General features: G+C 34.8%; 1 protein-coding gene across 1 annotated transcript in view; it reads left to right on the top strand.

Annotated features, from left to right (window-relative positions):
• The window catches only part of GBE1 (1,4-alpha-glucan branching enzyme 1), a 266,110-nt gene that overhangs the window by 47,362 nt on the left and 205,441 nt on the right, over positions 1-13,307 (top strand). The window contains exon 2 of the mRNA XM_087418209.1: positions 8,664-8,833. Within this exon, the coding sequence (XP_087274335.1) occupies positions 8,664-8,833 (170 nt within the window). The remainder of the gene's footprint in view (positions 1-8,663; positions 8,834-13,307) is intronic.

Below are 13,307 nucleotides of genomic sequence, written 5' to 3'. Positions count from 1 at the left end.
ATATATTATTAATTTGTTTGCAACCAAGAGACAAGGCACAGTGATTAAAATTAATTTCTAGCTACATTTTGTTAATTTATTCTAGTTAATTAATCTGTTAAGAAGTCAAAATATGTTTACATTAATGGCTATATAGTAGGTTCTTTAAGCTGTGTCATTAAGTGTCATTTCCATGATCCTAAATGTAGAATTCTACAAGTAAGTACTTGTAGAATTAAAATAAATTATTATTTATTATTAAAATAAATAGAGTTGTATAAGGCTGTCTATGTAGTACCGCTAAGTGGAATATTTTTAGTTTTTCATTAATTGAAGAAGAACATTTCATGTTTTTGGTTTTGTAGGATTTAGATCTGGAAGGATCTCAGTGAAAACCTTTCCTAACCCCCTTAGCTCTATGGTCCAGTACCGGAATTAGGAAAGAACATTTAATAAATAAAAGCTGCTATTTACTTTCAGGACACTGTTTTAAATAGTAGCAACTCTAATTTTTAAAAGTTAACTTTTAACAGTTTTGAATTGACCTCGTTCTCCCCCTCTTAAAAAAGAAAGATTTAATGATTTCTATAAAATCATAATCTCTACATATATTTTATTAATTTGAAACTCAGAGTAGCCAAATTGCATTTAACTTTTGGCCAAGTAAGAACAAAACTATTATATAAATAGCTTTTATTCCATAACATCAGAAAATAAGAGATCAACTATTTGGCAACTATTTGTTCTTAAATGTGACCTGAGGTTGTATTTATCAGATTGGCCACAGTGCATTTGATTGTTTTTTAAAGATGGTACAAAATGAATAAGATTTTTTTATAAAGGTTAAAATGAGTAACTTAATATTTGCTTGTAATTGAATTAATATTTAGATTTTATTATTGTACTATAATTAGCATGATAGACCTCTTCCGATTTTTTTCAAGGTTTTATTGTTTTCTTTTTCTACTTAGAAATTTAAAAAAGAAGGAAAGATGAGGCATGCATAAAATAATTTATTTTTGGTGGGTTAGTTATATATAAGTGCAATAGCCCTGAGATCAATGGTACTGTCTTTCTGAGGAAATTGAAACTCTTGAGGTTGTTAAGTGTAAAATCTAAAGTCAGTGTGCTAATGGGCTTAGCAATAAAACCCAACCTTTTATTTCTAAAATGTATCCTTTCTAGTGTGTCATCATGCTTGGCACACAGTAGGTGGTCCATACCAGTTAGTCATAGATTAATTCCATATGTGAAGCAACTCATTTAATTAACGTCTAGTCCCAAATCTCATGAACGTAGTAGGCATTGGTAAGGGTTGTAATAGTGAGAAAAACTGCTTGAGTAAAAACCACAGATATGCATGATGCTATCAGTTTGTGTAGAAATGAGATAATGGGATCACACAGGAGCTGCAGGAGGAAGGATGAGGAATTTATCTGAGGACTCCTTCCCGTTTTCCATCTCTTGCTGGTGAGTTTGTGCCATTGGCCCTTTATTCCTCCACACATCCGTGTTTAGTATTTGGCTTCTTCTGGGAGCTGCTTGCAAGCCACAACCTTTGTAGGTCCAGTGAAACGAGTGCACAAAGCCTGGAGGGCCAGTGGGGCTAAGTGAATCAGAGAGTCTACTTCAGTTATGGTGGATTGTATCTTTCTTAAATTTTAAGAGACTATTGATTTTTCTATGTTGATCTTAAATCCAGCAATCATATTGAATATGCTTATTGTCCTTAATAATGTGTTTATTCCTCATTTCATGTGAAAGGTATTGTGCTAAGCCTTTTAGGTATATTATCTCATTTGATTATCAAAGCAACCTTATGAAGTAGTTTCCGTTATTATTCTCATTTCACATTAGGAAATTTGGTCTTAGTTACAGCTGGTAAGGGGTAAGATTGGGATTGAAATTTGGGTGAAATAATCCTAATCTTAAACCTAAATCTAACCATTGTATCATCATTGCCTAGCCACAATCTGGCAAGTAATAGGTGCTCAGTAAATATTTGTTGAATACTTACTATATGCCAGTATTTTAGGTGCTTGGGTACATCAGTGTGCAAAACAGATCAATTTCCCTGTGTTTGTGAAATTTACATTCTAGCTGCTTCTGTTTTCTGGTTATAAGCCTTTATCAGTGCCTTATATAATGCTTTCCCACTCTTTGCTTTTTGCTCTACTATCTACCACACGTAACAAAGAATGTCTTGAAGGCATGGATGTAATGTCTTTCATCTCCTTGTTCTTGGTGACTAGCATGACACTGGGTATATTGTAGATGCTCAGTAACATTTGTGGAATAAATGAGTGGCTTTTACCACATCTTGCTTGTCACTTTTACTTAAAGGGTCCCATTTCTACTGTTTCCTGACAGATGAAGTCTACAGTGTATGCTAAATTGGATACACATTAGAAATGCCACTGAGATTTTAAATGGAATTTTGAAAATTTATACATGTATTTGGTGATTAATGACAAACATTTAAGAATAAGAAACAACATTCAAAAATAAGAAACCACGTGTGCCATGATGTCAGTTTTTAAATTCTTTTTATTGATCAATCTTGTATAACAAAAGAGTCCACAAATCCTTGTGCTTTTAATATTTGGTCTATTTAATAAAGACGCCGTTAGTCTATATACTCTGCCTACTAAAATTCATCCTTCAGACTGCTCCCTTTACAATCTGTCTCTGATCATACCAGTTATCTCCTCTGTAATGTTTTAAAGGGTTTTTATTTTTTATTTAATTTATTATCTAGCTGAAAACCATCTTTTCCATCCTGATTGGCCGCTGGATTCCTACCCATCCTCCTGTTCCAGCTACACAGAGCTAGCTAGTTGTCATGTCGACGAGAACCACCTAATTTTCTTTTCTCCTTTTTTTTTTTTTTTTGCTGACGAAGATTCACCCTGAGTTAACATCTGTTGTCAATCTAACTCGTTTTGTGCTTGAGGAAGAGTAGTCTTGAACTAATATCTGTGCCAGTCTTCCTCTGTTTTGTATGTAGGTGGCCATCACAGCATGGCTGACGTGTGGTGTAGGTGTGCGCCCAGGATCTGAACCCGTGAACCTAGGCCGCTGAAGTGGAGTGCACTGAATTTAACCACTATGCCATGGGGCTGACCCCAAGAACCACCTAATTTTTACACATGTAATGCGCTTCTGTGTGTTTCTCCAGCTGTCCAAGCATACTACTCATCCTCAAGATACAGCACAAATGCCAGCTACTCCCTAAAGCCTTCTGTAATCTCCTCTTCTCCCTCCAGTTCTTCTGCTGTCTCACTTATTCTTCTGCTAACAGTTGTTGATCTCAGCCCTATCCTGTCATGAGTTGAACAGGCTTCCACTGGACTGACAAACTTACTAAGGGAAGGTTCTTGTTTTATGTAACTGGATTATTAGCACACAATAAATATTTTTATCCTATAATAAATATGTTGTGTTTTTTTGTTAATGTTGTTGACTACTTATCCTTGGTTGAGGGACATGAACTATTCACTTTAAAGTCTCAAATGCCTAAACTTCATTTGACAGCCTTAACATATAGATAGTTTTGTATATTCTGGGAATTTTTTGCTTGAAGAAGAAAGTTTCTGCCAGTCACCTTGAAGTCTTTTTAAAGGCTGATTTAAAAAGCTATTTTTTTCTTTCAAAAAAATTTCCATTCCCCCCTCCTTTAACCTTATTTCCCCTATTTTAGCTATTAAAAATTCCAGTTGAGCTTTTACTTCTGTGCTTTTTCTTGACTCTAATCCAAGTCTCCCCTAGGAAGCAGATGACAGTATGAAAGCAGATGACAGTATAAAATCTCGAAAATGAAGCTAGCAAGGAAGGAATTTCCCCCAAGGGTCCCTTGGGTTTCAGCCCACTCAGAAGCACTTGAGAAAGGATTCTACATCCTAGACATTTCCAGATAAGGTATGCTCCATCTCCCCGACATATCTCCTGTGTTCACAACCCTGCCTGAAATTAGAACTTCAGTATGGATCTAGGGTGAGCTGTCTTCCAGGAGAGCGAAGACTTTAGCCTGTTTCCTTTTTTGCCAAACTTATCTCTTGCTACTTCCCTAAAGTAACTATTTTTTTTCTCGATCAATCCAGTCTACTTAATTTTCTTCCAAACTTTCTGTAATCCATACATTCAAGTCAATATGGAGTACCTAATATGTGTTATCTGTTAGTGTGCCTATATTTATAATTTTTCATAGCAGGAAAAAAATGGTAAGGATTCTCAAACACTTTTGGAATTTGAGGGGGAACAATCCTTAACGTTTGTTAATAATTAACACATACATTAAAATCTAAATTGCATTACAAGTGAAAAAAAGATTCCTTAATTAATTAAAAAGTATATTACAGCATTGCCTCTCCCTGAGGTGGTGAGAAGTTGCAGCAGACAATTTTTGAGCACTTGCTGGCTACTGTGGGGATGGATCCCAGAGTGATTTCATTGATTTCTTATAAACTGTGAGGTTTTCCCCATTTAACAGGGGAAGAAATTAAGGAAAAGGGACATTAAGTGACTTGTTTAAGGTCACATATAAGATGTAACAGAGTTAGGATTTGAACCTACACTGTTTATTTCTAGAGACTAAGCTGATTCTATTAATTATAAGATTAATAGCCCTATGAGTAAAACTTAAAGAGCTTTCTTTAAAAAGAAAATGTGACTTTTAATTTGAGATTTTGTCTCTCGATTTACTTAAAGTATACCTGTTGTGAGGAATGATGTACATCTCTGTTGCCTCTTACCTTCTTGACCTTGAACAGCTTACATATTTATCTATGCCTCTATTTCTTCCTTTGTAAAAAGAGGATTAAAAACATCAATGTAGAGATTAAACCTGATAATATTTGTAACATTTTATATCTGTACAAAATGCTAGTTGCCATACTAGCTTCGTTTTATGTTCTTGGTTACCAAGAATTTGACCCAGTTTTTAAATATCCTATAAATTCATAGCAAAATATTAAGAGAGATGACTGTAGTAGGAGAGGGCACAGGCATGATGAGCTTGCTGTATCCTCAGGCATTTTCTTTTTTGAGCCACAGTGATTTCAAAGTGGAATGTGTATTTCTGTATCAGAAGCTATAGGGCTGACCTTGAGGGAAGTCAAGATATTTAGTTAAAGTAATATTATACTATAATCCTATTTCCATTGAATTTTTAGTAAATGGGACATTTGTACATATCTTGTGAAACTTCTTAAGAATGATTATTTTTTAAACTTTAAATAAATCTAAAAATGTATTTGAAAGATATTATAACCACATTGAAAATATTACATTTATTTAACCTCTCAAGTTTATATATTTTCTTAAAAAATCAGTAATTTTTCTTATATTATGATGATATATACGTGTGTGTATGTGTTTTTTTTTTTTACCCTAAATCCAAATTTATTTTGTTGATTGTTCCTTTCCGTTTGGTCATTTTATTGAGTGTTATTATGTTGTTTGATATGGATTAGAGCAGGAGTTATAGCTGAAGGATATCTGTAAGAGATATAGTCATTTTCTCATAGGACTTAGAGAGGATGAGGAATTTGCATACTAGAATCTCATTAGATCTGTAGATCTCTCTCTCTTTTTTTTTTGCCGAGGTCAGTATTTGAAGTATTTTGAAACAGTTGCCAAGGTTTGTTAGGGAGACTTCATAGAAAAATCTGGAACTTTTTTCCATTCTTGAATAATTATTTGATTGGGCAAAGCACGCTTGGTAACAATAGGCTGTAGTATTGAACACGTGCGGTCACCTTTCGATGGGGTTTGTGGTCTCCATCTCACCAGAGTTCCTTCTGCATTGTTTTCCATACTCGAAGGGCAACCTCACTAGTCATTCTTTTATCAGATTTGCACTTCTGTGGGGCCAGCTCCTCATCTTTATTGTACCTGCCTGGCTCCTGTGGGTGATTTAGTTTGTGTCCCCTGGAGTAAGGACTGTTAATGAGACTGGGGTTATGTCATTTTATTAAAAGTTAATTTGTTTCAAATAATAGATTAAATGTAATGTGCATTTTTATAAAACCATGGGCATGTGCGCTCACATGCGGGCATGTGTAATTGCTTGTGTTAGGTATGTATGTATATAATACATAAGTATACATATATGAAATACTCCAGAAATACCTACAACTCCCGCTGCACTCCGCTGATCAGATGCTGTGGCTTCTCTCTCCTTGTCGAAGCAAATGTGGTGAGTGTGGTGGTGCTAGGGAGGACTGAGGCCCCTGCCCGCCCCAGGCCGTTGGAATCCAACCCCCAGTGCAGAGGAAGAGGCCCTGTGAAGATAGATTTACGTGCCGTCCATCACTATGTCCATATTTTCTTTATACACATAGATGCTCTGTGGCAGACTGCGCTGAAGCTTCTTTCCCTGAGCGGTCTATGTTGCGCATCTTTCCGTATCAGCACATTTCCCTCTCCCTCATTCTTCCTAGCAAACCTTGTGTAATTTGTGGTCTGAATGTTCCACAGTTTATTCAGCCAGTCTCCGATTGTTGAACAGGTAGATTATTTCCCGTCGTTTGGTATGATAAATAATGCCGTAATGATCATCCTTGTACACATAGATTTTCTTCCATCTCCCTTTCACTCATATCTTGTTTTTTATAAATAAAATTTTTACTTTGTGCCTTGCGATTCTTTTTTCGTTATCACATTCACGCAGTTGCACAATTATTAGCCGTGGCTCTGTGTTTAAGGACTCAGGGCTCAGCTACACTGCTGCAATGACTGTGCATTTCTCTGTGTGTGTGTGTTTAATCGTTTAATTGCCGAGAGTTTTATGGAAAGTAGTTTTTTTTCCTTCAAGAATGGTTCATTAGTGTCCTAGACTTAAAATTATTTTTAAATTTGATAAAGAATTCCTTAGGTTTGAGTGGGAACTTATATAATAATCCTTAGATTTCTACTTTTCCTTCTCAGAATTGCGTGGGCTTGGCTTTGTTATCTTTTGGTCTTTAATATAATGTTCTTCTGCAAAAACAATGCCCCCCTCTGTTTGCTTTTTTGTACCTGTTGTCTATAGAATTATTTCTTTATCCTTTGAATTTCGATAGCTTAAACCGGGAGACGTGTGTGCGTGTTTATGTGTTTGTTTTCCAAATTTTTCTTGAAACATTGTATGTTCTTTTTAATATGCAGATTTAATTCTTTAAGAAAAAATTTCCAGTATTATACCTTTTATATCTAATTTATTTGGTTTTGTTCTGCAGAGTCACCAGCTATCCTTATTTGGATAATTTTTGTCAATATTGCATATCTTTTAGCTTCTCTTTAATATATTCCATTTGTCTTTTTCATCTCTAATTATATCAATTTCCAATTTATTCATTTAATTATTTTTTATATTTACAATTTTGTTCCTTGCCAATTCTAATTTATTTGTTATTTTTCGATGATATATTTTGTTCTCTCTTTTGTTTTCTTAGGTCTGCAGTCTCATTTTACCTCTCATTCTGTTGTTTTGTCATGTAATCTCTCAGCTCTCATTTTATTGAATTCATTTTTAATTCAGTTGAAGTATAGTGTGAAACCTTTGTGGAAAGATTCTTTTTCTGTTCAGCTCAGTTGGAGTGTTCTTTAGTCAGTTTCTCAAATTTTGTATATTCCCTGTGCATCTCCTACTTGGATTCACACCATCTTTCTAGGACTTTTCTTGCTCATCCTCAGGGTATGGGGATGTGCAGGGAAGCTTGTTGGCATTGCTCAATTCATGGTGTAGTTGTGGAACCTTCACTTCTGACGGAGAGCACCTGCCACATGCTTCACTTCTCTCTTTTTACCAGTTTTGTCCTGGTTTGCTTCTCCCCAGATTTTGGGGGTATTAGTGAAATTAGTAGCATTTTTTTTGGTATGCCAGTCCTGAGTATGGACTCTGGGGATCTGGGAGAGGGTCACGAGCAGCCATGTGCTATTCTTGGCTCTGTTTGGGAAGGAATTTTTGGTTTCTTCACAAGGCTAATAGCTTTTGTAGTTTCACATGATGTTATGTTCTTTCCATGCTTAGTTGCTGTAGGACAAGGTTTAGGCAAACTACAGCCCACAGGCCACATTTTGTCTGCCACCTGTTTTGGTAAATAAAGTGTCATTGTAAATAAAGTGTTAAAATGAGACAGCCACACCTTCTCACTTACATATTGTTCATGATGACTCTCATGCTTCAGAGACGCAGTTGAGTAGTTGTGACAAAGACCATATGGCTGGCAAAGCCTAAAATAGTATCTGCCCTTAACAGGAAAAGTTTGCCAAACCCTTTGCTATAGGGTAATTTTAGTTTTCTTGCTGGTTTTTGACTACTTTTCTTTCAGTTTCTTAGGAGTTAAAGGAGAGAGACGTAGGGATTCTCCTTCTTTATATAGTCTTGACGTAGAAGTTGCTGTAATGCTGACTTAAAAAAATTCATGGAATAACATAACCACATTTTCTCTCTTATACCAAAATGCTTGAATTACAAAAAATGTTAGTTGGATTAGTTCAGTTTATTTGAGATAAGAATGATTTTATCCTAGCAGGTAACTTCTACCAGTAAATGAAATTATCTACATTATTCCTCTTTAATAATGTCTGGTCTTTTTTTTTTTTTTTTTATCTGAATAAGAGTAAAGCAGCTATTTAATTACAGTAGTTTTTCTGGAAGACAATTTAATTTTCTAACTTCCTTCTTTTGCACTTTTTCAAAGGTATAAGCGGTTTAACCAGACTTTGGACGACATTGGAAAGAACGAAGGTGGTATTGATAAGTTTTCCAGAGGTTATGAGTCATTTGGTGTCCACAGATGTGCTGACGGTGGCTTATACTGCAAAGAATGGGCCCCAGGAGCAGAAGGGGTTTTTCTTACTGGAGACTTCAGTAAGTATTTTGAAAGCATTAAAGTCAGTAGTAATATTTTATTTATCTATTTAAAACATAGACTTGTTTATTTCATGTGTTTAATTATATGAGGATTAGTGATTACAAATATCTGACTTTTCAGATAGAGCCATAGAATTTATTAAATCTTTACCTTTCATGTGGTACAGGTGTTTCTGCTATAATGTGATACATGTGTTCCTGAAAAACTTGATGTTCTGGGCCGGCCCTGTGGCTTAGCGGTTAAGTGCGCGTGCTCTGCTACTGGCGGCCTGGGGTTCAGATCCCGGGCGCGCACCGACGCACCGCCTCTCCGGCCATGCTAAGGCTGCGTCCCACATACAGCAACTAGAAGCATGTGCAACTATGACATACAACTATCTACTGGGGCTTTAGGGGAAAAATAAATAAATAAATAAAAACTTGATGTTCTGTAAAATCATGTACCAGAAATAACAGAGTTCATGAGAAAATAGTATTAGGCAGACTACTTCAGATTAATTCAACTTTGCTGTTGGTTTTGTCAGAGCTTGCTAACAATCTGGGTAAAAATGTTGGTGTAGGTTAAATCTTCACTAGCGTTTGCACCCAATTAGCTGACATTGTAGTTCTTAGATCTTCTGTAGCCTAATATCCTTTTTTGAGACCTCAATAAAAGTAGACATCTACTCTAGAGGGTCAACTTCATCGCTCAATTCTTTTTTTTCCTTTTCCTTTTTTATGGGAACACAATGGGAAATATCTTCTCTGCCTTGTTATCTCTATGGAAAGCATAGTGGCTAGAAGTCAGGCTTCTAGCTTACAGTCTAGTGGAAGGAAGACCTGTATGTAAATAACTCTAATGCAGTCTGCGCAGTTTTATTCTAGAAGTATAAATAAATTTCTGTAGTAGTGATAAGGAGGAAAGCTCAGTTTTGAAAGTGGAGTAACTGGAAAAAGAGGTCTTGGCAAGATGTTAATAATACAAGGAAAGGAAATATCAGAATGGTAATAATCCTTTAGTACTGCACAGTGGTGTAGTATTTAATATTTAATTTTACTTGACTCTACATGCTTACTATTCAATTTCTGTGACATTCTGGAAACAGCAAAACTATAGGAACAGGAGAAAGAGTTGTCAGGGTTTGGGGGTAGGAGGTGTGAGTTGATTTCAGAGGAGCATGAGGGAACTTTTGGGGGTGATGGAAATGTGCTATGTCCTGATTGTGGTGGTGGTTATATAACTGCACACATTTGTCAAAATTTTTAGAACTGTACACATAAAAGAGTGAATTTTACTGCATGTAAATTATACCTTAAGGAACTTGACTTTAAAAAAGTTTTGCTTTGGGACCGGCCCGGTGGCTTGACGGTTGGGTTTGTACGCTCCACAACTGGTGGCCCGGGTTCGGATCCCGGGCGCGCACTGACGCACCGCTTGTCTGGCCATGCTGAGGCCACGTCCCACATACAGCAACTAGAAGGATGTGCAACTATGACATACAACTATCTACTGGGGCTTTGGGGAGAAAAAGGGAAAAAAAGGAGGAGGATTGGCAATAGATGTTAACTCAGGGCCAGTCTTCCTCAGCAAAAAGAGGAGGATTGGCGTGGATGTTAGCTCAGGGCTGATCTTCCTCACAAAAAAAAAAAAAGTTTTGCTTTTATATATATTGTCTAAGGCAACACTGTCCAATAGAAATATAATGCAAGCCACTTATGTAATTCAAAAATTTTAGTAGCTGTGTTAAAAAAGTAAAAGGAGAACAGTTGAATGAATTTTAATAATGATAAATTTTATTTAACCCAATATATCAGAATATTATTTTAACATGTAATCAATATAAAATTTGCTAATGAGATATTTTCATTCATTCTTTTGTACCACATCTTCTAAATCTGGTACGTATTTTTTCATTGGTAATACTTGATATATACTTAGATTTAATAAAATTTTCAGTTTTTAAAGTACATGCCCAAGTTTTTCCAAACGTAATTAAAAGTTCTAATAACTGAATTGAGTAATAGTTTTAAAATTTAAATTTATTAAGGTAATTAAAATTTAATAAAACTTAAAATTCAGTTTCTCAGTTGCACTAACTTCATTTTAAGTGTTCAGTAGCCACATGTGTCTAGTGGCTTACTTATTGGAAAGCATAGGTCTAAGGAGTTAATTCTCTGTGCAGTCCCCAAATTAGCTGATGTCAGTTGCCTGTGTTTCCAGAGCGTTATTGAAAATTTCAGGGAAAGTTTCGAGAAAGACCATGCAATTAGCTGATTCAGATTAGCTTGGCCTGGTGATAATTATAAAATGCATTTTGAGGATAGGAGACATCTCACTTAAATTATTGAAATTGTTAATTTTTTCTTATACACAAACATGGTTGTTTCCCCATCTTCTCTAAGCAACTGCCTTGACTACTAGTTTTCTAGTTTTTTGTTAATAGATCATTTAGACATCAACCTACAATCAAGGTACTTTTTAGTATTCTATTTGTTCTTTTGACTGCCATTTATGATTGAGAGGTATTGATTGAGAGTGTTCAAGTTCAAATTTTACCTAAAGATACCAAAACTACTATAAGAACCTCAGTTAAAATTTGATACTTGTATTTGGTCCCCCCTCGCTCGTATTTATGATGAAATCCACTAAATAGATTTAAAAAAAATTAAAATATGGGAAAGGAACTATATGAAAACTAGATTTGAGAGCTATCATAATGGCTAACGCTGATTTATTAAAAATTGTGCCTGTAAATCCAGTTAGACTATATGTGTGTTTGAAGAATTGCATTTAAAAATTTTGAATACCTAGGATTTAATGCTTAAATATTAAAAGTATAATAATTTAAAAAACCTTTGGAAAGAGAAAACTAAAAATTACCTAGTTCCTATTTTAATGTAAAAATGTCCTGTTAATTATTTTTTTTCAATTTAAGTTGATTTTTAAAAATTCTATCTTTTGTGAAAGTGTATCACATAATTTAAAATCTCTCCATATCCTTGAGATAATGTTCATTTGATTCTTTTCAGTCAGCCAATATTTATTTAGCATATAAGGGCATGAAAAGCATCAGATTTAATCAATGGGCCTTTATTTTTACTGGACGGATTGGAAAGACTAAGATAAATGAAATTGTGATAGAAAATAGTTAACTGTTAAAATAGTTAACAGGCAGTATGTTGGGAAAATTTAAATGTCTAATCTATTTTCTTACCGAGATGAAAGAATATCTTCTTTTCTGCCCGGAGTTACAGGGTCTCAGGGTCTCTTTATCCATGGGATCTCAACTTTTTCTCACTGAAGAGCTTTACCTTTAAAAAAAACAACTTTAAAATTGAGAGTAGAGCCAAAATTTTAGGTTAATAATGTATTTAAAAGAATATTTCTTTGGGAAAAATGTACATGTGAGTATTAATTTAATGTGACTGTGTAGAACACAGAATTTTGCTGATGATGACAGCATAGCTGAAAATATACCCATAAATAACTGAGCTCATCATGTCTTTTTTTTTAAACACAAAGGATTCTATATTTTGTTTTTCTCTTATTTACATAAAATCTATGTTTTATTTCTTCAAAGAGTTGAGCAAGAAGAAAGTTATTTTTCTTTTAGTTTTTTTTCTTAGGATCAGAAATGGGTTAGACGATTTTATTGTAAGTCTTCCAGTGTATAAATTTGTACTAAACTGAAAGGAAAAGAAAATCCATGTTAATTAGCTAAAAAAATTATGGTAGATTTTTTTATTGGAAAATGCAAATGATGATTTAATTAAAATGTTGTTCTAGGTGGTTTGCTAATGATATTAAAATGTTTTTTAAATCATTTAACTGTATTCATATGACCTCATTTATTAGCTAAGTTGAAACAGCAATAAACTTAAAAGATTCTGTAGAAATAATATCTATGACGCTGATCGTTTTTAAGAATTCTGTTTCTTACTTTGTCATCTTATGTAACAGTAAGCTTAACTTCTATATATGTACTTGAAGTATCACCTATAAAAACCTATTGCTTCTTTACCTATTGACAGATATTTAAAAAGTAACATAACTTTACTTATACTTTTATCATGGAACTGTATATATAATTTTTATTTATTTATTTATTTTTTGTGAGGAAGATCAGCCCTGAGCTAACATCCATGCTAATCCTCCTCTTTTTGCTGAGGAAGACCGGCTCTGAGCTAACATCTATTGCCAATCCTCCTCCTTTTTCTCCCCAAAGCCCCAGTAGATAGTTGTATATCATAGTTGCACATCCTTCTAGTTGCTGTATGTGGGACACGGCCTCAGCATGGCCGGAGAGGCGGTGCGTCAGTGTGCGCCCAGGATCGGAACCCGGGCGCCAGTAGCAGAGCGTGCGCACTTAACCACTAAGCCACGGGGTCAGCCCTGTATATATAATTTAAAACATTGCTTTTGTACCTATCACATCCCTCAATCCCCAAAGATAATATAAAACAGATCTTCAAAAACCAGCAACAAAAATCT

The sequence above is a fragment of the Ceratotherium simum genome, chromosome 27 (genome assembly GCF_057802395.1).
Source record: "Ceratotherium simum simum isolate JZ-2026a chromosome 27, ASM5780239v1, whole genome shotgun sequence".
NCBI classification, from domain to species: Eukaryota; Metazoa; Chordata; class Mammalia; order Perissodactyla; family Rhinocerotidae; genus Ceratotherium; species Ceratotherium simum.
This window is presented reverse-complemented; position numbering and strand designations above follow the sequence as displayed.